This window comes from Drosophila sechellia, chromosome 3L, assembly GCF_004382195.2.
Source record: "Drosophila sechellia strain sech25 chromosome 3L, ASM438219v1, whole genome shotgun sequence".
Lineage (NCBI taxonomy): Eukaryota > Metazoa > Arthropoda > Insecta > Diptera > Drosophilidae > Drosophila > Drosophila sechellia.
Window position 1 is genome coordinate 3,889,637 of NC_045951.1, and position 27,062 is coordinate 3,916,698.

Genomic DNA, 27,062 nt, shown 5'->3' on the forward strand with positions numbered 1-27,062 from the left:
AACTTTTATCCATATAGTGTTTTAAATGTATGTAAATATATATATATTTTAATTCTCGTTTCACTGATTTTTCAAAAGAGCACTTTTTTATATATATAAATTGTTTAAATTGTATTGTTTGATTTCGTTTTTTAATTTTCTAAATTTGTATCAAAAAAGGGCAATAAACTAATTTAAACTTATTATTTGAAACCACGATACCTCAAATCGATGAGTTGTAATTGTTATAAAAATCATTTTGAATTTTTGCTGAATTATCTATGGGACGGCAATATGCAATGGACTGAATTTGGAAAATCAATCAGAAATGAAATAAACAATAATTCAATTAAAATTATTTGTCTTTAAACTATTAAATCCTAGAGCTCTGAAATGTTCTTTTCTTGTTGTTAGTTAATGTTTAATTATATTTTTATTAACTTTCAATATAGTTGTTGCTGTTCGTATATTTTTATAAGTTCTATTTAATAGAGCTGAAAAAACATCGTGACTATAAATTTGGATTCCGCTTACAAAATATTTCCAGTTATCTAAATAATAATGGTAATTTTAAGTTGTTCATATATTCATTTAAATATCGATGTTTTTTGCAGATCTAGCGAGTAACTTCCCAACTGAAATTAAATGTTTTGGTTTCCTATATAAGTTGTTAACATTTATTTTCTTATTCTAACAAATTTGAAACAATTTTTGTTTGTTTTGGTGTATTTGAAACGCGCATACATCGAAAGCAGTATAACTACAATAAAATACAAATATATGAATCCACCTGACGACCTTCTTCGCATCTGGATATATTTTAATTTTATTTTTATTTGTAATTTCTCCACATGTTGTCTGCTCTTCATTTTCGCAGCACCCTAAACACAATATCACTCACGCGCTCAGACTTATCCGAATATGCATTTTATATGTTAAATGTAAATGTTTGATTTAAATCATTTCCGTCGCAAAACGTCTGCACAAATTAGTCTAAACTTTTCGCTTTCATTTCCATTTTCCACATGAAGATTTCACTTGCATCATACGGAAAATGAATAATTCCACTTTTTACAATCGACAAAACTTTGAAACTAATTTACATATGAATATGTTGTGTGTGTGTGTGATGAAACTAAAACATTATGGGTGTGTATGTGTGTGTGGCCTGCCTTGCACTTTTTTCATACCCTTGTATAAGTTTATTGTTGTATAAAATTTCATACAATTACGCTCTGCACATTTTGTTGCATTATTATTTTCTGCATGTCTGAGTATATTCTTAAAAGCTTAACAATTATGGTGAAGGGGCGCAACTCGGGCTGCATTCCGCTCGAAATTTCCAGGGTTTTGGGGTTGACCATGCCTCCTTGATGGGCGTAAATCTGCTTAGAGCAAAAGTCTCGTGAATTCTGAAATGAAAAATGAGAAAAAGTCAAAAAATTCCATTTAAAATAAATGTTGTTTTAAAGAAAGTGAAGTATTTTATACTAAGCTCAAACTGACTCAAAACATAATTTTAATAGCAAGCAAATTGTTTTTTTTTTTCTATATTTTCTTAAGTAAGCACCCCCCCAATTGGTTGATAAAGCTAAATGAAATAAACCTGACACCCATTTCCCCTGACAGTTGTGTCCACCGAGGCAGAAAGCATTTTGCAGATGAGATATCCAAACTATATAAGCTGTCGCCTCGGGTAATCACGCCTTCGAAGGGCGAAACTAGGTTTTTTTTTTTTTCCAAAGAAGGTTCTCCTGGGGGCGTCGTACGTGTTGCTCCGACCAATCGACCCATTCTCAAGTTTTCCACTCTGGGCCCCACACACTGCGTTCTGCAGTGTCAGCAGAAAGTGGAACGGACAACGTTGCGTATGCCGTATAACGTATAACGTATACGCAATGTTGGCCGTTGTCGATGCCGGTGCAAAGTAAATAGCGTTCGGGCAAAAGCAACAACATCAGCGAAATGAGTAAATAAATTGCAGATGCCAGCAAACAAATGCGGGCTGCGGGCCGGGCCGTTCGAACTTTGCTGAACTGGGTGGCCATAGTGGGTGGTTGGGTGAAAGGTGGCCTGTCAATGCGTTACAAGGTCAAAGTATCAACTAGCGAGGCGATGGCATATGAACCTAATGATACAGTGGATTCTACTGGCCGGGCGCAAAGCACACAAGCACACACACCTTTTGCAGCAAAGAAAAAAAAAAAAGGTGGAAAAAAAAAACAGAAACAAGTACAAAGAGGACACTCGAGTCCAGCATGTCCCCGTATTAGTTTAAGTTTATTAAATCAATTTTATGCCACGCAAGGGAATTCCGTGCTGTTCTTTTTTTCGCTATTAGTGCACAATAATAAGTGGGTGGATCCCTGGGTTGGGTATTCCACTTCATTCCGCTTATTCTGCCTTTTCTAAACTCCTAGATGAACTGGAACTGGCTATATAAATCCTAAAAACTTTAGTCACTAGAAAACAAAATGTACCTTCAACTTTCACCAACTAGATGATTTCTGATAGATTTTAGGAGTTTATACCACTTACTGCGTACACCATAAAATTCTACTCCTTAAGCACTCAATCTATGAAAACCGAATAAAGCCACCAAAGTCGCGAGTAGCCGGTATAAAAAACTTTACGAGTAAACAAACAAATAAACCTTGGGTTGAGGTTAATAAACTTTGTTGTCGCCTTATTTGTCTAGCTGATTTATCGGCGTATGGGCTTTCGGTGCGTTTGGCAAATATTGACATGAGTTTGGCATATTTTATGCCAGCACTTGATTAGGACGCAGACAGGCGCAGATACAGATGCAGAAACAGGAGCAACAGGACTTCAGCAAAAAATATCTTTAAGAATTAGGTAGAATCTAAAAGGATTAACTGATATTTAAATTCAAAGCCCTAATGTGCAGCGCATTTAATTTCGACCGATGCACACATGTCCTTCCATGCGAACGCCTGCGTCAGCAGTGTCCTTTGTCCCTTCTCCCATGTCCTTTGTCTGCGGCTGTGGCTGTGGCTGCTGCTGTTGCTGTTGCTGTTGCTGCACTCACCCTCGTAATTGATGCGCCCGTCCTGGTCCAAGTCCGCGATGACCAGCAGCTGCTCCAGCTGCTGCTCGTTCAAGGGCTCCCCAATCATCTCCATGGCGGTCTGCAGCTCGTCGCGCGTTATGAACCCATTGCCATCCCGATCGAATACTCTGCGAGGTGGAGGGGGAATCGATTAACCAGGGGCACAAAGGGGTTAAGCGATGGGATACGTACCTAAATGCGGCTATCAAGTCCTCGGTGACATCATCGGCCTCGTCCGCCGGCTTGCTGTCCTTGCTGTCCTCATGTGAATGCTGCTCGTCCCGCAGCGCCTGGATCCTGCCCACCCATTGCAGGAACTCGGCCTCGTTGATTAAGCCATTGCCTGTGAATCGAAAGAGAAGAGGATGCGCGGTTGAGAAATCAGTGGGTTGTGTTGCAAGGACAACTCGCGAATATCCCGACGGTAAACAAGTGCAACAGTAGCTCCAGTAATTGAACGCACTGGCAAAAATGAAGCCAGTAAGTAGCAGAATCCCCATCCCCATTTATTTGGTATTTGCCAAGTCTTAAATTCCTCAAATGCTTACAACAGAAGATAAACATTTTCCGTGCAAGCGCTGCTGGAAACCTTTTTCCACAAAACACTTTTCGCAGCTGGAAAAAATGCATTTTCATTGTTGGGAAGTGTTCACACGCCTCAATCCCCTGGCAACGAGGACATCCTTTGTTGGCAGGATATGCTCGGCAGGCTTCCTCCTGCGCCAATCCCAGTGCGCCCAGGTGGTGGCATTGTCAGAGGCATTTCCGGCTGAGATCTCGCCGACCATTAACATTCACAAGAAAAATAACAACAGCAAATGGATAGCAGGAAAACAGGAAAACGAAAAATCAAAACCAAAGCCAAGGGAAAATCCTAAGCCGAATGCTGCAAGTGAGCGCTCGCAGTGGGAACGGCTCAACTTTTTCTGCCGCTGAAACTTTTATAATTAAGCGCAGAAGATACTGCGTCCGGAAAACCCTTTGCGCTCTGCTTTTCGGCCTTGACCTTCACCATGATAATAACAAAAAAAAAAAAAAATAAAAAAATATATATAAGGAGAAAAACAAGTGTGAATGGCAACGAAAGCGAAGTCGAAATCTCTGATAGTCCACGCTCGCATAAATTTGGTGGCAAATGCCAAGGGACATGCAAAAAAAAAATAAGGAGCGGGTGGTATATCATTTGCTTTTTTATCTCTAATTGCAATTTGTTTGGCCAAACCGCAGCCATAATTAGAATTGCTAATTTAAAAAAAAGAAACAAGCTCGTACGATATATATATAATCCTATTAAATCAAATGACACTAAAGAAATCAAGTTTTTATATGTTGCGGGATGGATTCCTTAACTTGAAAACATTTTGTAACTCAAAAGAAGGCCTAATTTGGAAGTGAGTAAAAATGACAGAATTTAGATAGCAAAATTATTTTAAGACTGAAAGGGATTATAGGAGAGGATTATGTGAGGCAATTTAAGTTAAGTAATAGATAAAGATTCCGGCTCAAACTGGCTGAAAATTCATTGCTGGTGATTAGCAAGAGAAACAGTTCGTTGCCAGCCGTTTGCTGGCATCAAAAACGCTTTAAGGGTCAAACAACCGAATCCGCATCAATTAGACAATTGCACCCAACGAGTTCCTTGGCCCGAGGCCAGCTAACAAAACAAAGTTCCACACTGCTTCCAACTCTCTGGCGGAATACAAATATTGCTCCATCGTCAACATATCAACATATCACGATGATTGCTTTGGGTATTTGCTCATATGTTGCCAACCGACGATGGGTCATACATGACCCATTATTGTCATCCACCTCGACCCGCACCGTCTTCCTCTATTTGGCATTTTCCCGCCGCAGTTTTTCCTGCTTTTCCCCGCTTTTCTTGTCGCTCTGACATCTGTGTGACATTTCTCTGTGTGTCGACGCTGCTCGGAAAATGTTTTCATTCGCGCTTAGCGGCTTTCATTCTACTTGGAGTTTTCCTTCTCTTAAACAAGACTTGCCAATTGTTGAGATAGATGATGAGTATGTGGTAATCATACATTAAATTTGCATCATTACATTAAAACTTTTCTCATAAAAGTAAATTGAGATAAATTTTACCAGTTTCATAAGCCAAATCGTAGCATTTTTTTTGAGTTAAATGAACTACCGAAAAAATATTCCTTTCACGTCCCAAAAAGAGGGTATCTAGGATCAAATCTTCATCTTTTACATCTGCAGGTTTTGTAAGATTTTATCTCCTTCTTAAGGGCCAAGCCCCCCATCTTGAGAGGCCTTCCTTTCAGCTGTTTCCTCTCTGTTTTTTTATTTTTTAAATGCGAAAACCAAATGCACATTATCTCTATCTCTGCGTCTATCTGCGCCGATGTCTGTGTCAGGCTGCGAAAAGGACAAGTCCAAGGATAATGAAAATGGCTTGGTTATATGTATGTTGGTGTTGACGTTGCCGCCATTGTCATCGTTTGTCGTCCCTTTTTTCAGTCCTTATTTTTCTGAGCCATAAGGACGAAGGCGAGGGCGTTTCTGGCTGCGACTGCTTGTCGCACATTTCGGTAATGTCCTGCATACAGCGTATCCTGTGCAGGGGCTTCTGCCACATACATATGTCGGTGCTCATCTGGCTCGTTAGGCAGGCAACGAATTTTCAAGCTTGACCTGCAGTTGGGAGCACATCGTGGCATTGATCGATGGCTGGAGAAAGGGGCAAGTTTCCCAATCGGAATGCCCTAAATCATAAGTGCATAGGTTACACAATCAGCGAATATTGTTCTTATTTTACCATATGGTAGATTAACTTGTGCTGCTACCAATCTCTCCTCAACTGTGACCGCGTCCTTTTTGGATGGCTCTATTTCAATCACAGATCCCTTCGGTTTATAGGCCACCCTCGATGACAGACATCCAATGACAACCGGCATAACAAATGGCCACTGCGGTCTGCCAGTGCAGTCCGTTGGTTTGGTCGATGGACGGGGATCCTGCGAAGAATCGCTGAGGTGTGTGGCAACAACTTCATGGCAAAGTGTAATCAATTATTGGCAAATGTTGCTGCCGGTTGTAGGTGGCGTATACTATATATGTATGTATGTGGCAGGTGACCTCATGCCACAAAGAACGGAACGGAAACGGAAGTTCGCCGTGGGGATTCGGACTGTATGTGTGTGGATGGTGCCTTGTTAGATTGTTGCTTTGCACTGAGACGATGTTTGCCCGCATTTGGAGTTGTAAAGCAGACAATAAATGCTGACTAATACACAGGCAGGTAGCCATGAGCGACTGGCTTTGATGGCCAATAAATTACCTTGCAGTTGGGGCCATTAATTAAATCTCTACAAAGAGCCAACGTTGCGTATGTGCAACGTCTGGTGGTAATGGGGAATTTGCATTTTTCGGCCAAGGAATGCAGTTCAAGGCGACGCTTTTAAGGGCCCCAATGAACTTTGAACTTAGTTTCGACCATTTTGGGGGGAATTTATTCCTTGCCAGCCATTTCCATTCCACTTGGTGGGCAATTTTCAAGGAATTTTCGCTGCCGGCATTTTAAGCTGTATTTAATTTGGCTCCTAGCTTTTATTTGGCCCTTGGTTATGTAAATTTCGGCCAGGGGTCTTCACCGAAATTCGATTAGGACCGAAATGCACCAAGGTTATTTCGGCCTCGGTGGGTGGAGTTCTGTCGGTTGGCTGGTTGTGCAATTGCCACGACAGTTGTTGCTAATGCGAAGCCCAGCGGTTGTGGTTTTGGCCACGGCAAACTAATTTCACATGGCAAAGATACACACGTACACACACAGAGAAAGATAGAGCGAGATTCCCCGCGGGCTTGGCTTTGACACTTAACAACTTGGCTAATAGCAAACTAAATGGCTTACAGCTGCCGTTTATGCGGATTTTGCGCCCTCCACCTGCAACCCCAACTCCTGGTGGCAATTAATTTGGCTGCCTAAGTGCGTGCAACAATTTTTAAATCATGTTGTGCCACTAAGCGGCATTTGAGCCCCAATAAATTAGGTGGAAAAATGAAGCCGAGCAGCGAGGAAAAAAACTGTGGCTCGCGTGTCGCAATCAACGAATAAATAAGACCAAGAAAAGCTCCACCAGGTGGTCACTTAGCCGTGTCCGAATGGCTAAATCAGCGTCTTGATACCTCATGTAGCCAGGCCCCTCTCTCTGGCGAGAGTGTCACTGAATCCCCTGGAATGTCAATGAAGCCATCAAGTGCACGCTTTAAGCCACATTCAACTGGCGTGGCCGGGCCCCAATCGAAGTGCTGGCCAAGTGAGTATCAAAAGCCAAAACACAGTCAAGTGTGCCATTGTCTCTCTCCTTTTGTGGCCATTTCTGGGCAAAGCTCCTGCCCTTTTATGGTGATTTGCTTTTGCCTTTAATGGGGTTCAAGGACCTACTCAGTTGTGCACTTTTTGAATCAGAATAGGTTTTTTATGGGCCAGTGCAAGAAATGGTCGCAGAAAAATTCAAAAATAATATAATGCTGCTTACTTATGATTTCATATATTATATACTGATTTCAAACCCCTGCTGCATTATGTTTCATGCGTGGCACAAATGTGCTGAAAAGCTTTGAATTTCAGACCGGATTTGTCTATCGTTTCCATTGAATTTCGGCAGCACCCAGCAGCCTTTTCCTTTGTCTGTCTGGCACATGTCGCTGTCTGTGTTCCGAGTGTGGTTCGCTGTCAACTTACAACTTACAGGTTTCCCAGAGGTCGGCAAACATGTGGCATGGACGGGTGTGTGCAGCACTCGCCTGCTGGTGGCAGGCATCAAAACGGGCCCCTGTGCCCCAGGACCCCTTCGTGGGTCCTGCGTGGAGGAGGGCTGTCAGCAACAGTTGCCTGCTTTTATATGATAAATGTCACTAGCCCGCAAACCAATCCCTGTGAAAAGCCCCTGTCCTTTTCGCCAAAACGTGACCGAGTTTAAATTCACAGCATAACCGGTGCAAACTGCAGACCAGCGATAAGAGCTCCTAATGCAATGGACAAATATTTAAATTACCTGTGAAGCGATTAACCCAAACTCAATTGACAGACTCGAACAAACAAAAGTGACAGCGGCACGCACTATCTTTAATATATGCAAACAATATATATATATTTAGTTAATTGATCAACATTTACTTGTTAAGCGCTCAATGTTAATTTGTATTTAAAATAATAGTCTTTTCAATTATTTGTCTAGATAATACGAATTGACTTTAATTAAAATCGTTTTCCTCGGCACAAACTCGAAATTTATTAAAGTCTATTTAAGGATAAGTGCATTATTGATGTGAGCATATTGCAATCACGACAACAACTGCATTTTAATGGAGGAAATTCAATTTTCTGCCAGGTTGCCCTAATTTAATTTTAATATGCACAACAGGGCGTAACTGATGAATGAAATATAAATAACACAAATTGCATGCATCCTTCGTTGATATCCTTACAAGTTTATCGGACGAGGAAGTTCTTTCACGGCACTCCGTCTTGTCTGGGGAATTTATATAATAAAAAATGCATTTCCTAACGAGTAAATTAAATAAGAAAAACTTCTGCCACGAGAGACAGGAGGAGCTCAAGGCGGATTTCCTAGGGGGCATTAAACTTGTTTAAATGAAATTCCACAGAAATGGGAACGTTATATTTCTATATAACTTAATAAAATTCATAACTATAGCAGGATCATGTCAGTTACGATTACCATTGCTTTTATTATTCCTTGCACTGAAATGCTGGCAACTCCTTGGTTCAAGCGGACCTTTGTTTACCTTTGGGAAATTGAAACGAATAGCCAACTTTTTCAACCCTCATATTTGTTTACAGCGAGGTCTAAACTTGATTAAATGCCAATCGACATCCCTCGGTGGGTTTAATTAACGCTCCCCGATGGCATTTCAAATGTCATCGAGCGTCGTGAATTATTAAAGGGCAGACAAACAAACACTTTCATGGGGACAAACTGTTGCACTTTGCGTCCACAGGTTGTTGGCCAGGCCAACTGGGAGGAGGGTCCTTCGAGTGGCACTCACCTGAGTGGCTCGCCTCACGTATGAGATCGTGTATGAGTTCGTCACTCACGTTTATGCCCAGGTTCTTTAGCATAAACTGCAGCTCGTTGGCGGTGACGCGACCGTCGCGATTTCTGTCTAGTAGATCGAATGCTGTGCGTAGATCTGCAAAAAGAATAGAAGAAACATTATATAACATATTTACACTAATTAATAAAGTAATATGGTTTTAAAGGCGAAGTGCACTGCCAAAACCCTTTAAAGTAACGCAACATTCTACGTTTAATCTTTTGAATATATAAGCATTGATCTTAGCATTTATTTTAGTTTAATTAAAGTGTAATGTGTTATTCGACACTTTCTCGGAAAAAACATTTATTTAATTCATTTTCGTCCATTAAGGGCTTTTCCCAGGCCCAAACCACTTTCGTTTGTCGTTTTGTCGAGAAAATATTACGTATGCGCCGCGTTAGCCACAACAAACTACTCAGGCCACATAAGTATTTACATATCAGCTGGAATAAAATGGCGTCTTAAGTTCTCACGATTCCGAAACGCAAATTTGTCCCAAACAAAATTTGATGGCGAAATTAGGGCAAACCCAAAGTCGTAAAATGAAAAGGCATTTCTGTGGAAATGCGTAATTTGTTTTTTGGTGAAAAACTTGCGTGCTTGTTTTCGTTTGTTACTGCATTTGTAGAAATTATGGAGCGCGCTGGAAAAAAAGCGAGCCATTGAAAAATGTTTATCGTCCGGGGGAATTTTCTTGTTTTCCCACCGAGCAAACAAAAAATAATCGCTGCATGCTTCCAGGCTAAGACGGAAATTACTCGGGCTTAAAGGCTCATTCGGGATTTGCGGCTTGGTGTTGGTATTCTCTTGGCCAGAAGTTTGGGGCTTCTCGAGCTGCGTCCTTCCACAATAATTAAGGCCTTGCGATGGCCTTCTCTGCGGCACGCCAAGAGCCGGCAGCCAAGACCCCAGTCAATGCCTTGGGGCCATCAAATCTGGGGAAAACGTCTGGGCGCCCCAATGCCAAATCGATCAAACTTACAGTTGTCCCGCCAGAAAGCGGCCATAAATAATGCCGCTTGGCAAAAACTTATAATTTTTCCAATCGCGCATAACTTTGCGTGCAATCGGCTATGCAACTTGCTTGCCTAAATGCGGTAATGGAGGAAGGCAGGCAAGTTATGGCGATTCGCATGATACACCAGCTTGGGAAAACATTGATGATGGCTTCCATTTAAGTTTTTAGGCGGAAAAGTTCACAGAACAGGCCAGCGCAGACAGTCTAAACCCTTAAATATTGATTCGCTTACTCTGTAGATACATACTATAAAATATTTTATATATTTAAGTGTAATATTCCGTAGAAATGGACTTTGGTCCACAGATTTTTAGAATATTTTCAAGTTTTTAATAAGAAACCATTTATTGTTGCTAAGTGCAACAAAATGTAGAAAACGAAAGGAGGGCAAAAAGTAATATTATCCTTTAAGGGCAACCTTTCGCTTGTGGCAGGTTTCCGATGTAAAAGGAAAAATATGGAATAGGGAAAGAAGATATGCGAAAATTGCATGTAAATTGCTTTGGGCCAAGCCGCTTTTCTGCCAGACCACGCCCCCTACACGCCCCCTTTTCCATTTTCCCCCGCTTTCCGGCGCTTGTAGAACACTTCCGTTGCCGTAGCTTTTGTTAATACGACCACACACACACACACTTGAGCCGTCTCGTACTTGTATAGTTTCTAATTGCACACGTGTTTATACTTCAAATATTGACACATTGACACCAATATTTCAGCGCACAGTGTCTGCAGCTCGAAGGGATTGGGGAATGGAGGGAATGACAGGTGTCGGGACACTGGAACATATTGAGGTTAACCCATGGATCGGCGCATTTGATTGGCATCTAGTTAAGTTGCTGTCGCCGCTTTCTCGCCAGATACCATATAGATTATACCATATAGATTTCGACGACCAAACGAATTCAAATTGGTCTGTTGCTTGCTTTTGCTTTTGAGCCATTGGCAGCGGATTGATGTCTGCGGCGGTTTAAATTCAAATTTGGCCAAAATGAGATATGGTAATGCACCAATGCTCAAAGCGAAAAGAATGAAAGTTCAGAAAAAATAACAGGACTCTTTAAAGGAGTGAAAGAAAAAATGAAATTCGAAAATAAAGTTAAAATATTCCAAGAGGGCTGTATTGAAAGTATTAAATCAACATTGTTTTCTATCCTATCAGCTAGTCATTAAATTCCTGTGCACCTTATAAAATGCAAAGGACTTTCCCCTTTGGCATTCTGCAAAGATGTAAGCTAAGATAGACGCGCCGAGTTGGTAGTAGCAATTAGCGAAAGTTTTATAATTGCCTTATTAAATCGGGACAAAGACAAACTTGAGGTTCCCTCAGTTCAGCGCAACATTTCCATGACAAAGTCGAAGTGCGATGTGGCAGAAAGTTGGCCATCTATAAGTGTCGCTGTAACTAATTGAGCCGACAGCTTGGGGCTCCCAGTTCCTCGGAATTCGCCATTATTCCTGGCGAGATGGGGGAATTGCCCCCCGCCACCATTTTCCGCTGCACTTGAGCAATTAAAGTTTCTTTCGCAAAGGGAAAGAAATGGGGGTAAAAAACATTTGTTGTTTGCCCTTGTCTGTTTGGGTTTGTCGCTTATTCCAGCCTTGTCATTGAACTTGATAATTGCATTGCATCGCTCCCTCGACAGACCCTTTATATGCCATTGGCTCCTCCTCCCCGGAGCCTCGTTTTCGGGGACCAGTGTAATTGAGTTGCCAACAAAAACTTGACAACACTTTCCGCCCAGAGCGCACAGAGGAACCCCAATAAATTGCACTTGCACACTGTGGCTGCCGTCGTAAATAACGCTTAAAGGCGAAAAGTTTTTTAGCTCCGAAAACTTTAGCCATCCCACACACATTTATTGACGAAGGACTTGCGAAGCGAAATAAAATGCTGAGGAGAAAATTGCTCTATGCATAAGCCACTGAGACCATGAAAAGTGACTGAAAAGAGGAAGTGCTAAATTTGCCATTTCATTTCGGGCTTTGCGGTAAGTAAAGTAAACGCATTTCTTAGATTTACTTAACACTGATTTGAAAATGGCTTTAGAATGTGGTATTCAACTGATTTTTCAAGCTATACCAAATTTTTCGTATCGATTTCATTTTAAGCTTCTTTTTACCTACCGACATGACATGAGAAAATCTTCAAACTAAATGTTTCTAATTTGAATTCCCATGTTTGTCCTTTGTTTTTCGATTTGCCTTGGGTATTTATATCCCCGACGATAAGCAATATTAATCCCCTTTCCTCTGCTCGCTCTGAAATCAAATTATCCAGCACAAAGGACGCGGCTTGAACATTTTACGCGGGCTTTTCAACACTTCAAACGTGTCAAATTGAAGTGGGCGTGGGTGTATTTTGAAGAGCCTCTATTTGTCACCGACATACACGGCGAAACTGTGTGGGACTCTATAGAGTTGAATATAAAGTTGGGAAAAGACAACAGGAATCCCACAATTATTCTGTGGAAAATGGGAAAGGAGAAAAATCAAAGCGGAGTTCTGAAACTGACTTAGATTGGCTTGAATTGATTGTATACATTTATACAAATGTGTGGTAAATTGAATGACACTAATAAGGACCTAATTATTGGAACTATTCCAGGCGCATGGTCACTTTGTTAATTAAGATAAAATAAAATAGGGTTGGTAACACTGCACTGTTAACTTAAGTCAATTGATTGTCATCTGACTCAAGTCCTAAAAGGCAAATCGAAGCGAAATTTAAGGACCGTAACCATAATTATAATGAGAACGTGAAATAATCATGGACTTTGTTGCCGGGTCGCAAGATAAGATACTATGGTATATATGTATGTTATTCACAACAAATGAGCAAAAAAAAAAAGAATAAAAGAACACAACACAACAGAAAGTTATCGTGTTGATTAGATTCGAAATTTCGCTGATTGTGTTTGATTGTGCTTTTGTTTGTATTCCTTTGGTTAGTGGGCGCTTGATTTGTCATGACACACGACTCTGTTTTGTTAAATTTCGCCCGCTCTAATTTATTTATTTTTTTTATAAATATTGTACACATGCATATTGGCTTTCAGCGATAATTGCCCCTATCCACATCATGTGCTCGCTTAGCACTATCATAGGAATGTGTGACCGAACTAATTGCAGTGGTAAAAGCAAAGTAGTCAACAAAAATTTAAATTTATAATGCTCAGCAAGTCCGATTTTGGACTTCCCCCCGCGTGGTGTTAACTCAAATACTTATACTAAGTTTTTCGGATTATCTCAATTTGAGTGTATCATAAAAATGGCAAAATTTAGTGTGCGGAATAATAGAATAAATTATTTTCCATACTTAGCTCACCTCGCACTTGACTTGCGATTTCTTTGTGATCCATTTCAGTTGTTTTCTGTTTTTTTGCTTATATCTATCTATATAGTATTTATAGATTTAGTGTTTTGTGTTATTTTCGACGCTCGTTTGTTTGTTATTAGCTCTATGTTCCTTTTTCTTTTTGCTCTCCGGCAATTATGACTTTTTGCTGATTTGCGGATGTGTGTACTTATTTGTGTCTCTGTTAACGGGGCGTATGAGTAACGCCAGCGAATTGTTTAGTTTTCACTGCTTAAACAATGAATCGGAAAATGGGTTGGGAACAAGTGCTAGATTATTTTTGATCTTGGCCGAGCAGCGCACCAGTACAAACAATTGGGCATTGGTTTGGTTTGATGTTTGAATGGCAATTAATTGCTAAAATCACAAGTGAATAAGGTCAAAGTGGCGATATCCCAGGGTCAGGGTGCATTATATTTTCTATTTCTTTTTGTTCCTTTTTTGCCATTTCCCCACAAAGCGCCGACACTTGTCGGCTTTCCTCAATTTATCGCCCGTCACACGCTGAGTTTTCCCAGACTTGATATTTCAATAATTATGCAGCCTGACAGCCATTTCTCTTAAGGCCAATAAATATATGTCTGGGCTGATGCAAATTGAAAGTTCTATGCCACGAACAAGAGAAATATGATGGCAATTAAGCTAAATAGATTTTTTGGCTTTCTCGGAGGTAGTTTGCAAAGTCTATTTTTATTGTGTGTAACTACTTAGTCGTAGTCTCAACTAAATTATTTTATATTTCTAATTTTCCTACATATTGAGAACCAAAAGTTCTGGGAAACCCCGTTTGTCATATTCAAATATAGGAGTATCGAACCCCCTGAATCATAATTTTTATTATCAGCCGTAACCAATAAATTGACTCATTATTGGTCATTGCAGTATGCAATTCGACAGAAGATAATGCAACGTGTTCGTAGAAATCAGTGACATAACAACTTTCTTTTAGAGGGTACTGGTTGTCCTGATTTAAGTTCCTTGACTTTTAACTTTCAGCTTAAACTTAAGGACTTATAGACAGACACCTCAAGGCCGCAAGTTACGCTTCAATTACGCGCACTGTGTTTAAAATGAATTGGCGGGGTGGTGTCCCATCAGTGGCTAGTAATCAAACCAAAACAAGGGCGATAGCTGATAGCTCGTATTAATTGTAACCTTTCTTGCATAAGAAAGCAGCTGCTCTGGCCAAGTACTTTGAAGAACCGATAGCGAAAAGTTAGTGTTAGTGATTAGAGATAGCGAGATAGCGCGAAAGTTGGTTATATTGTTAGTTAATTTCAATCCGTCGCGACTTTCTGTTCGCGCCGACTTCGAAACTGAAACTGAGCGCTCTAAAACGGAACCCCATGAATGGCAGCCCCGTTGGCAGTAAGTTCGTATGTGCGCCCCCAACCGAAAGAGTCCCGTTAGCCGAAGATGCTTCGGATCCACGAGACTTCGCGATTCTCTGGATTCGTCGAAATTTCATTCATTGCTGGGGCAACCAGCGAATTCTTCTCTGTTTTTGTTGCTGTCTCTGTTTTCATAACGTTCTTCGTCGCGGAGAAAGCGGAAAGGCGAGAGTATGAGAGAATGTGTCGGAATGTTTTTTAGTGTTTTCGCTTTCGTCTCAACATTCACGTGACGGCGTTCGCTTTTCTTTTGAAGGACTTTTCAGACTTTTTGCGCGTGTTTTTCTAATGAAATATGATAGTTTATTCACTCCTATTCTTTGAAATGATTATAAAAGCACTTGTAGTTATAAAACATACAAAATATTTTATAAATACATTATGTCATCATATATAATAAATTAAAACTAGCCCAAATAAATTTCTTGCACTTATGTATGTACGCCACATTCGCAAAAAAATTATTACGCATATGCCCTGTATTTAGGGAATTCCCTCTGAAATGGAATCTTCTAAGAACGTTTCCAGTGGCCTTGCTCCAACTAAAACGACAACAACAACAAAACGCAGCATGCATTTGGAGTGACAACAGAAAAATGCAGATGCGCCTAGTGCATGTGTATTGGTGTGCTTGAAGGGCACTCTCTCTCTCTCTCTCTCTCCATTCTTTGCCTGGAAATCGTGGGAAAGCCGACTGAGTCTCTCTTGGCATGTCATCTCACCCACACTCACGCGAACGAAGCTCAGCGAATATGGCGAACAAAACAAAATGAACGAAAACGGATTGTTGTTGTTATCGCAGGCAACGGCATTTGTGTGAATTTGCCAACGTGCGGAAAAGAGAGAGGTAGACGTCTTATACGTAATGTTTATGCAACGGTATCGCTGCAGTTTTATGTAATCTCAATTAAATCGCATTGTCATCTTACCTAGAGCATGAACCAGATTTATTACGTTTCATGATTAAATTGGCTTACTTAATTTAAAAGCAGTTTAATTTTGGCGTAATGATGGTATTAATTGGATTATAAAGTACACAAAAACAATATAGAATATTTTTGGGATCAAGGTAACTCTTCTACAAACTTATGAAGTACTTTTTTGTTAGATTCACTTTTTTTATTAACGAGCCAAGAAATAAGGGAATTTATCTTGACCTCTTAGCCACAGAAATCTTCCTGTTTAATAAAGACGGGTTGAAGGAACTTGCAAATTAGTTCTGGTATCGGGTTTCCCTTCCGACAAATGAGCTGCAATCCTTTAACAGAGTCCTGTCTACTTTTCAAAATTTCACAACATTTTCGCTTTGGTCTGCCCTCCGAGTTTCCTCTCCATCCCCCAGTTCGTTCAACCCTGTGCAATGCAAACAACTTTTTAATGAAAATTAATTGGGAAAACTTTTGGATGGCCAACCGAGTGAAATGCAAGCCAGGAGCAACGGCAATCAGTAAACTCTGGCTCAGATGAATGGATAGAGCTCACAATATGTGCACTTTTATTACAGGACGATGGCCTCTATAGTAAAGAACGATTCAATATATGAAAAGAAAACTGCGTCGCAAAAAGAGCAACTTTTCCAGAAGGCGTAAATTGTATTAGGCGCGGAGTAACTAACTAGAAGGATCCAAAAACATCACGAACGCCTACGAAAAAAACGTGGGAAGTACGCAAACGAAGTCACGTGCCGACGCCAGAGGGCGCCACCCACGCACAGTGGGTTGAAACCGGCTAAGGACCCTGTTTTCAATGAGTAATTACTTTCAGAAGACAAGGCTGATAAGTTTAAAGCACACAAAGGGACAATTAGGAGGTTTGTTAAAAGGTATAACATTTAATGAAGATTTGCTAAATATGTCACGAATATAATGTGCCTGCAGTTTGTATTTCAATTATTCCTCTTTTTATATAAAAATGCATCATAAATGTGCCTTTTTACGAGGCGATTGGTAATATAGATGCGCCGGCACCCAATGCCTTTTATCTGCGGCCTTCCTTTTTTATGGCCCGTCAGAAAATCGAAGGCCAGTCATCTGTTCTTTATAGACAGCTTCCCCACAGCCAAGTGAAAGCGGATGCATTTGGATCCCGAACTAATGTCCTGCATTAATATGCAAAAATCAATCCGAGGGCCACTGGCATCGTCAAAATCTTTCATACGCAAAACGTGCCCCCGAAAAGAGCTTTAAAATGGGGTTCAATATGGGGTGGTTAAGTGGGTTCCAAAAGGGGTTTCAAAAAGGGGTGGTGGGCGTTTGGGGGTCAAGGACTCCGATACGCACAGCAGCAGCAGACTACGAAAAACACTTTTTCATCTCGTTTTGTTATTGAATCCATTTACGTGACCAAATTAGCGATTTGTATTCAATTCTCGAATTTTTCAGTACATAAATGTGGAAAAATAAAGAGCTTGAGTGCTAAAATGAATACATTTTTGATTTGGCTTAACAAATTATGTTGTTGAATAGGGCAAATATATAACTTGACAAATTTCCGAAAATTAAACGACCTGAATAAATCACAAGAATGTTAAATTGAATTTTTACAGTCAACAAACTCTCGTTTTTCACTTGTGTTTTATTTTTTGGCTAATTGCCTTGCTACCCATAACTCAAGTCGAGTAGCAAGCCGAGAATTTTGCGGACGAAGCCTAAAAAACTGCCAACGTTGCGTAACCATAAATCAAAGTGCAGGCGTGTCGCCGAAAGAAGAAGAAGAAGAATGTACAAATAAATAAAAACTCGCAAAAAAATAATACGCCTGCCTTTGACTGTCAGGTTTCATCAGCGGCAAAGTGGCAACAAATTAACTGCCAACCGCCCACTTACCAAATACACAAGCACACAGTGAGATAATTTTTCCAGGCGATAACAGACAGATATATCAAGGGACGGTACACTGGCAGAAATTGGGTCATTATACCATTTCGGATTTTAAAACACACATATGAAAACATTTGCAACTACATATAATGCTAATTTAAATCGATATATACCAAGATTGCCCTTTCACGATCAATCATTTTTAAAGATTCATTAGTTTCCGATATTTCTCTCAGTGTCTCGCCGCCCTACGTGGCTGCTGACATTCGTTTAATTAGTTTTACGAGTGTGGCGACAAATTGACAGCGCCGTGTTTCTGCGCGAGTTGATTGGTGTTTGCAAATTAGTAATATGGACTTGTCGCGATTACTCGTACTACCACCGATAGCGTTGGCGATTGGCTAAAGTTCGCTTTTGGCCAAGATTGGTCACCACCTGATACTCACACTTATCATCTTTGCTCATATTTCCGAAGCGAAAAGACGCTAATATGCCAGATTTGAAACTGGTTCGGTTTCGCAGGTTTTCGAACAAGTGCAGACTATCGGTCGGCCAATCGATCAGTTTATCAGTCAATCAAGCGAGCGAGCAATCAATCAATCAATCACGGCTACAGAGAGACACTCGACTGGCACTTCCGACCGCTACATAAGCTGGCGATACTCTGCGAGGGCGCGAAAAATAACAATGCTGCAGGAATGCCGCGTTACCGAGCGATTTATCTACGAAAACTCCCAAGATAATGGCCTGAAGTGAAACGAACTAACCCAGAACCCAGCCGACTTTTGCTATATTGTATTATATTTCATTTGGGTGATAGCGCACCCGCCGCTCCCCGCAGATAACCGAGCGCGACTTATCAGCCGGATGGCCCCTATGGGCGATGGGTATATGGGTATCTCTGGGTATCTGTGTATCTGGGATGGGTTGTCTGATTTCATTAAGTGCTAGTCTATATGTCATAATCGTATTTACTCTCACTCGGATTGCTCGCATTATCTTGATTTGAGCTCTCTGATTACCGGACACTCTGAGTGGGGCCTTAGCTCCAAAAGTATCTCGGAATGGGTCATCTTATGGGTTCTAGTAGTACTAGTAGCTCAAAAGGTGTCACTTAGATAGTAGTACAGCTTAAAGTAGTTGCGATGCACCCATAAATACAATGTAAAGCAATATCATAAAATGACTCATGCTCTATATGATTCCCTGCTGCTTTTTCCACTTTAAGGCCAAATATTTGCCGGAGATCAACAGCTGAAGGCAATGTCAAATGAAAGTGCCTGGCGCCGATTTAAATATGACTTGTTTGGCTTGTCAGCCGGGAAAAAATGTGTCACTCGAATGGTGTGGGATCAGCATCTTATCTGATTCGTCTTTCGGTGGTAAACACTTTGGGTCGCAAAAATCGCAGAGCCGAAATTAAATGTCTTATGGCAGGTATTTCGTTGCTGCTCCACTTTTTATATTTTTTCATCGCATTGGAAACTTTATTTTCGCGTTAATTGGACACGTGATGCGCGGGTGTCAGCTATCTGCTGTCCTCTACTGCGATTCCATTTTTTGTGCTATCGGTCGGGGAAAAAAAGAGGCGCGTTAATTAAATTTCAACTCGATTATGGCTATCGTGATTAGATTAAGCCGCATTTCTGTGTGCACAGCAATTCAAGATACAAAAATAGCCCAACTGCGGATCCATCCATCTTGAGGTGCCACAGTGCACCTGTCCCAGGAATATCTAAAATTAGTGGTGCAACAATAAATGGGCTGACATGCAAAAGGCGGTCGGCAATTTTGGCTGGCTAAATTTAAATGAACAGCAGGGGGCAAATAATTTATAGGCCTGGATGTTAGCTTAAAACACTAATCAAAAGTATAATCTGAAATCTGAATTATTAAAGATGCCCAATCATTCTTATTCATTCATATAAAAACATGAATACTTTTCCATGGCCACGAGAAATATTGTTTTACAACCTGATAGTGTGCAAGTTGAGATTGTGTATACGCAGCGTGGGCCGGCCAAGAAATGGCAGAGCTAGCTGTTTATCTTAGCACATAAATTGGCTGTAATTATGAATAATCAGATACTAGATAGCCACGTATATTAACCCATATTTCGTTGAGTTTTTCGCAGAAGAACAGAGGTCACTGTTCGTCTTGTTTGTAAATAAACAATTTGTCTGTTGATTTGTGGTTTGATTTGGTTACTTACCTTTGATTTCCACCTCCGTAAATGGTTTCTTTTTGACAGACTGTGAAATGAAAAGGCAAAAAAGAAAAGAAAAAACGAAACGAAAGTGAAAATCAAATAAATACCGACCAGTCCAAATAAACCGATCGATGCGAAATAATTTCGTGTTTACCTTGGTGGCCCGTTTGCCCAGCAATGCTGTACCCAGCATCTGTAAAACAAAACATAAAGCAAATAAAACATTAAGTGTACTAACTAAAAGTCGATGAGCTAAGGTAAAATATAAGCAGAGGTGTGAACGAAAGTGTAGCATACTCTTCAGCTGCGCGGAAAATCAAAAAGGTATTTGCGGATGGGCTAAATGGTATATTTATACATTTTGCCAAAGGTTTTTTTTATTTCTGACATTTTTGTTTATTACGTTGTTCTTGGTTTTTTTTTAGCACCCACTTGCACTTGTTGTTTTTCAATCTATTTTCACTCGAGAAATTCCGAGCATCTCAAGTAAGCCAAAAAGAAGTGCATATGCATTTAGTTGGCTCTTTAAGCCCAATTCGATGGCATCAACCTCTCATTTAGACCAAATATGAGGAATCTTGGCAGGGGGCTGGCCAGATTGTTCGTGCCTAGCATTTATTTATTTCCCAATTTATTTCTAAATTACGTACTGAATGGCAAGCATTTCAACTATTTTTGATTAATTGCAAAAATGAACCAGCAAATGCGGTGAAAGTGTTTACGCAAATATATCCGAATATTCCAGTATTTCCATTTTCACAAACAATGCTGATTTAAAATTCATTTAAATTGTGTGCAGATGGGCGAAGTTGATTACACTTCAATTAAAGCATGAGCAAATATATAAATATATAAACATTTTGTTAGTTAAGTAAGACAATCTTAAGATTGAATGAATCACGCGTAGTTTTCCTACTGATTAGGCTTTTATTTCATTTTTTAATCCTACTTAAAAATCATAAAAATAGTGTGGCTGTCCCAGGTTAGTTACCTTAGCCAACTGCTGCTTTATTGGCTTAAAGCGAGATAATAAATGCAGAGGTGGCATTGCTCACGTGCCAAGAAGCATACAATGTAAACAAATTAATACATTTTGCGATATAAAGCCCGTTTAATGGCATTTTTCTTTGACACTTGTTCAGGAATTTCCGAAAATTTGTTATGCTCCACAAAGCAGTGCCAACATCATAAATTTGCGGCTTGTTTGTATAAATCTAGATGAAATAAACTTTGTGTCGTCAATTAGTGAATTCGAATAAACAAGTATCAAACCTCGGACCTCAAACAAAGGGGAGCATAGTGGGCTCACATCATATTGAAAATATACAAGTAGGAAAGGTAGGGAAAAAGTTAATAATCGCTAGTGTTTATATTGGCCAAGTAGATACACATACGTCGATAAACAAACGCGTTTTTAATGCCCTCGAAAGCACTGAAGCGCATTTTGTACGCCAAAAATCCAGAATGGGCACATTAAGAAACCATTATGATGCCCCTCCTCGAAAGTCGATTTTCCAAAGATATATACATCTATACCTATATCTATGCGCATATACCTATATGCCTTTTATGGACGCTCGTCTGTACTTTTTAATGATGTGTTTTGGCTACAAAGTTATGGGCTGCGACAGCGACGCATTTTATGACTTAGGAAAAACAGAATGCACTGCTTTGGAGCAACTTTATGTGAGTCCCGACATACGCTTTCAAATTAATTATCGTCTGTTCAGATCTGGATAAAATATAGCCGACGGTTCCACTCGATTTGGGCAAGTTTGTTGAGTTCCCATTAGAAATATACTTTCCGAGAAACACTTTGGGCCAGCACACAGAAATTTAATATTCGACAATTCAAAATAATATTATAAGTATGCATTTTTTCATTCTTAAAATAAAAGGTTTCCAAGAAATCCGCTACCATATAGCTCTTAATTCGTATATCATTTTGTTTAACATTAATTGCTGGCAGACAATAAACCTGTTGCAATATTTATACGCGCTCTGTGTAATGAGTTAATCTAAATATTTGACAACTAACAAATACGATCTGCCAATTTAAATGTACCTCGGCGACCCTGACATGCGAATTGCCGCAATGTAGTACCAATATTGTTATTAAAATTATTTATAGCCGGTAGCCGAGAGAGCGATTTAATATTTGCTCATCATAAACGAAATAAAAACAAATTGTGTATACAACGAAGGCAGCTTTAGTGTCTGCCAGACGGAGAACGAACCATTGAAAAGCGATTAGGTAAATATTTATGCAAATGCAAGCAGGTTTTGGGCCAAAGTCCCAAGATCATCTGGGAATTAGGGCTCAGGAAGATGGGGTTATCCCATCGATAAGAAAATAAGCGCAGTACTCACCTTCAGCTGTTGGCGCAGTCCGCTCATTGGGCTCATTCAAAAACTGATAGCTTTGGTGGAGGAATGAATGCGGTGCCGGTGGCGTATGAGTAATATTTGGTTTCAAATCAACTTTGGCCTAGTTTTCAGCACTTGAATGTGTAATTAAATGTGTTAGCACTCTTGTCACTGGGCACAGTAAAATTATCCAGCAATAAAATGTGTTTATTTTGTATTTTGTTCAACTGCGTATTTATATCTTAACTTTTTAGGGGATTATAATGATGTGTGTTCCTTTTTGTTTGCCTAATAATATATCGCTTTGAATTTATTTTAGTAGCGCGCGCGACTTTTTCGACGATCGTCTCGCCACGGAATCCCAAACAATATTGAGTATTCTACGGCGCTCCAACGATCAAAATGCTGCCAAAAAAAAAGCGAAAGCCAAAAACAAGTTGGCGAGAGAGAAGTTGAGAGCGGTATTCCCGCTCTTGCCAGTTTTTTTCTTTTTTTTTGAACCAAAAATTTTGAAATCTCGCCACGTTCTGGGATTGCCATTTGTTCATCTGCTTTGTTTTTTTCTTTTTTGATTTATTTTCATCAATTTCGATGCTCGTTCGCTCTTTGTCAACGGACGGCATAAAAAGTAGATCTTTTTTCAATAAGTGTATGTGTCTTTCTCAAGAAAGAACTGTGCCATCAGAAGTATGAATAGGAAAAAGCACTTGACCAAACACGTTTTCCCATATCTGTTTATCTGTTTATCAATGCGCCTAATGAGCAGAGCGAAACGATCTCGAAAACAACCAATTCTAGAGTCGATTGGCTTAGATCAACACTTGAATGGCTATTACATAAGCCGGGGCAAACTGCAAGTGTTATATTTAGTCGCGAGTCATTCAACCCGGCTGCACATGAGATGACAAGAAAGAAGTGCCAGTGCGTTCGTGTGCCCACATTGCGTATGAGCTATTTTTACCGATCGACAATCCGCCCCGTTGGCTGCACTCAAAAACGCTGGCAGACGGCTGCGGAATCTTCGATAATTTTAATTAGGCAGCTGTCGTGGATCTCTCAGATTGTTCAGGTGAGGTGTCCAAAAGTGACACATTGCTCATACGCCGTGGGGTCAAAAAAAGCAGAAGCTTAAAGGTTAAAATAACACTCGAATTGAGGAATATATTTGCATACGCTGAGCACAGCTGTTCAAATATTCGTTAATCTTAAAGTTCACTCACAGTGGAAGCTAAATTATAAAGATACATAGTCTCTATATATTTAAATATGTATAATTTTAAGGTACTATAGTTGTTCTTAAAGAAGTTTTACTGAAGCTGACATTTCATTGGTTTTTTTTGTGTATTTAAAAATTGCACAACTGTTACGAAGCTGTTACTGAACTCCTTATCGATCATTGGCATTATCAGTGGTTGAAATTACCCCCAGATGCCAGTGAACTTGCGATGCTGCAAGAGCATCCAGGGATCACCGTTTCCATCAAGATCGATTCAGTTCGGATGGCTTCCAAGCAGAGACAACCGGAATTGGACTGTTTACGAGCTCATTATCAGCTCATAAACATGAAAGCGGCAGCCAGATACAGATATGTTATGCGTTATTTATTTATTGCAAGCATTTATCACTATTTCTCTTGAGGAATGGAATGGAAAAAGGAAAAGGGGTAATAAGCCTTTGGCCAATACCGTGTGAACGGCGAGCAAGAGAATTATGGTGAGAAATCGGCGAGTTGCTCTTTATAGATATCCAATGTAAATATTTACAATGTTTATTTTTAAACCATATATGTACAGATATAATATAGATGTTTGTAGTACATCGCCTATGATCGTGCCAGATAAATATTATGAAACTTTGCTGGGTGCCCAGTGGCGGATCCCGTGATTTGCCCTGGACTTAAACGGGGTGTTAATGACTCTGGGAACGGCATTTAGCAACTTAAGTTAGTTATCGGCGGAAGCCAAAGAGAAATGTCGCACTTAGCCGGGTCTTAATGACCCAGCCGTGATATCATCGATAGACAAACACACGGCTGGCGGCCAAACGAAGCGTGAAAAGTGCCCAAGGTCGTGGGGCAAACGGGAAAGCGGAACTCTAACTGGGCAAAAAGTGAGTGCAGTGTAACGAAAGCCAAACGGTTAGCCAAATCTACGTGCCTACAAATCCTGCGCACTTACGGCGAGCGGATTCTCACTGATATCCTCTGGGTCCGCAATCTTGGCCAACTCGGAACACACACACACTAATGGACACGCGCTGGATTCGAATTCGAGTCCCGAGAGATTGGGACACGCGACCTATGGACTCTTTTTTTAGAACGGATGCTGCTGTGGCCGCCGCGCCGACACTTTTTGTACTGCGTTGTCTGCAGCGATCTGCGCCTCTGATCAGTCACATAAATATGTGTCCACTAACGAGACGCGACCAAGCCCAAAACGATCATCGTTTGCGTACACTGCGAGGAATTTCCAGGTGGAAATGATCTCAATATAGCAATCCAACTTTTTTTAGAGCATTGAAAATTAGAATATATAATGTATACTTCTTGACATTATAATCTTTCAGTGATTCATTATAATATAATCGTGAAATTTATCTAAGTGCATACATATTATAAACAAATTACGATATATTTGGGTATACCATTTAATTAAACTGATCTCATTTCTTTATGAAGAGAGGTAATACAATTCCTATACGCCTTACATCACTATTTCGCAAGAAATTAGCTTTTTATTTCAGTGTATGTCAAACAAATGTTGGGTCGTGGGTGTTGCCAACGGATTCAGCCGCTGTTATTGTTATTGTTGTTCGCGTCGCTGTTAATGGGCATGCGTGGGAAATTCTGGGACCGACAATACCCTAGAATGTTTTCGCTGTCTGATCGCACGTGTAAGTTTAATTACCCAATTATTGACCCGCAAACACAGCGATTTTCCGCCGAAAAGCGTAGGAAAATTTCGAAAAGCCAATGTTTTTTATTGGTTCCTTGCGAACTTTTTCGATCGAAATTGTGATTTATTTATAATGGCGAAAATTTAAAATTAAATTCTTTTAAAAATAGCCCGAACGAATCGGTAAAATAAGCAGAAAAGTCGATTTATGACGGGATTCCTTCGCAGCCATGCCAGCCATTAGGACCAATTTGTAAACGGCAACTAATTTGGCCCACAAATAAACAGCGAATAAAATTTAGGTGGGCCAAGTAAGCCAATGGGATTAATTGTGATTGCAAGGCTGATATTGTAAGGCAATTAGATTGATTTTATTAGTCGATTACCTTAAAATTCGTATGGCCTACAAGTACAAGAGTCAGAGTTGAAGTTGAAAATCGATTAGATATCGTTGTGCGCTATGCTCGTTACTCTAGTTTGTCTAAGGACTACATATCACATATCCGGATATTATCTGTATTCTAGTTAGATGCTAGTAAAAACCTACACGCTACTTAACAAAGAAAAATCAATTGGATGGGAAGCATAGTTCCCTCAAAAAGGTACTTCTAGTAGTAGATCCGTGTAAAATTGTGTCCTGTTGCGAGGAAGTATCTGGGTTTCTAGGCGATCTCTAAATCTCTAATCTTAAAGCGGTTGAAGCTTGAAAAGCAATTTGCATTTACCATTTGATGATGTTTTGCAATATTATCACAAAGTGTTCCTACACATAGCCTAGACCTGCATGTAGCGATAGTTGGCTGTGGAGCCGCTGCGGTATTGGCCCTCGCTTAGCTTGACGTACTGCCCCAGGAAGTTTAGCACGGTGGCGCTGCGACACACGTTGTGCAGGCAGCCCAGCAGATGGGGCGTCAGGATGGTGGTCAATATGTAGGCCAGCTGGGGCATCCTGTCCGTGTGGCCCAGCGGGCACAGCCAGTAGCCCCGTCGCACGGCGTCCCTGGTGTGGTGTGTGATGAAGGCACAGAGTAGGGATCCCAGCATTAGGCTGGTCCGGAAGTAGTTCAAACAGGCGGTGCACATGTAGAACAGCAGCATAACCACTATAATGCTGGAGCAGTGGAGGAAGGGCCTCTTCGACAGATTGGTGGCATCCTGCGTGCGAGTTGTGGGAATTTGGTTAGAGCGTGTTTCGCCTGGTTACTGCAACTCACCTCCAAATACAGGGAACGCGCCTCCACAAAGTGGTCCAAGTCAATGAACGATGACACAACGAAGCAGGTGAAAATCAATATCCAGCCGAACAACTGTGAGGTGCGCTCGTAGAATTGTGTGGCGAACGTGATTCCCGTGAGTGCTCCAATGGCCGCATGGGTGGCATTGTCGGCCAGGGCCTTCAGCAATGGATGCTGGGTCAGCTCCACGAAGTTGTCCCCCAGCAGACACGTAATGGTCACCAAGGTTGTTAGCACAATTCGCATATAGACCATTGTGTGGCAGTGGGGCATCGATTTCTGGGAGAGTCTGCTCTACTTTTCCGGCTGGCTACGCTCTGTTTTCCGGCAATTGGACGGATTTACTTGCTTCCGCTGGGTACACTTACTCCTCCTGCTGCTGCTGCTCCACGTAATGGCCACGTACTGCTGGCATCTTGTTTACCTGCAATTCGTCGTGTTCCCGGCGACTTGCAAGGATTTTTGTTATGGATGTGCGCACATAAAAATATCAAAGAATATTTTGAAGAGTAAATAAATACATATCGATATCTTTCTGCTATCGATATTTCTTACAGCAAGCAAATATACAAAATACCGTTACAAAATACCGCGCGATTGAAATTCAAAATATTCGCTGTAACTTATTTCAATTCATG

At 40.6% G+C, this 27,062-nt stretch overlaps 2 protein-coding genes across 7 annotated transcripts; both read right to left on the reverse strand.

The window, feature by feature from the left end:
- Positions 1 to 627: 627 nt before the first annotated feature.
- On the reverse strand, positions 628 to 24,652 carry LOC6610680 (calcium-binding protein E63-1). Of its 6 annotated transcripts, XM_002035210.2 has the most exons (8): positions 24,473 to 24,652; positions 22,299 to 22,429; positions 20,083 to 20,121; positions 19,932 to 19,971; positions 9,086 to 9,229; positions 3,242 to 3,392; positions 3,029 to 3,177; positions 628 to 1,391 (listed from the first exon to the last, which is right to left on the reverse strand). In XM_002035210.2, exons 2-8 carry the CDS (start codon positions 22,332 to 22,334, stop codon positions 1,369 to 1,371), a joined length of 582 nt encoding a protein of 193 aa, XP_002035246.1. In that variant the 5' UTR covers positions 22,335 to 22,429; positions 24,473 to 24,652; the 3' UTR covers positions 628 to 1,368. The 6 variants fall into 6 exon arrangements, with proteins under 6 accessions (XP_002035246.1, XP_032576056.1, XP_032576059.1 ...); XM_032720165.1 differs by lacking the exon at positions 22,299 to 22,429 and having other exon boundaries at positions 24,473 to 24,651; XM_032720168.1 differs by lacking the exons at positions 19,932 to 19,971; positions 20,083 to 20,121; positions 22,299 to 22,429; positions 24,473 to 24,652 and adding exons at positions 13,480 to 13,737; positions 14,665 to 14,829.
- Positions 24,653 to 25,253: 601 nt separating this feature from the next.
- Positions 25,254 to 26,906, reverse strand: LOC6610682 (transmembrane protein 267). Its single transcript, XM_002035212.2, has 2 exons — positions 26,404 to 26,906; positions 25,254 to 26,344 (listed from the first exon to the last, which is right to left on the reverse strand). The coding sequence occupies exons 1-2, from the start codon at positions 26,695 to 26,697 to the stop codon at positions 25,964 to 25,966; spliced, it is 675 nt and encodes a 224-aa protein (XP_002035248.2). The 5' UTR covers positions 26,698 to 26,906; the 3' UTR covers positions 25,254 to 25,963.
- Positions 26,907 to 27,062: the final 156 nt, after the last annotated feature.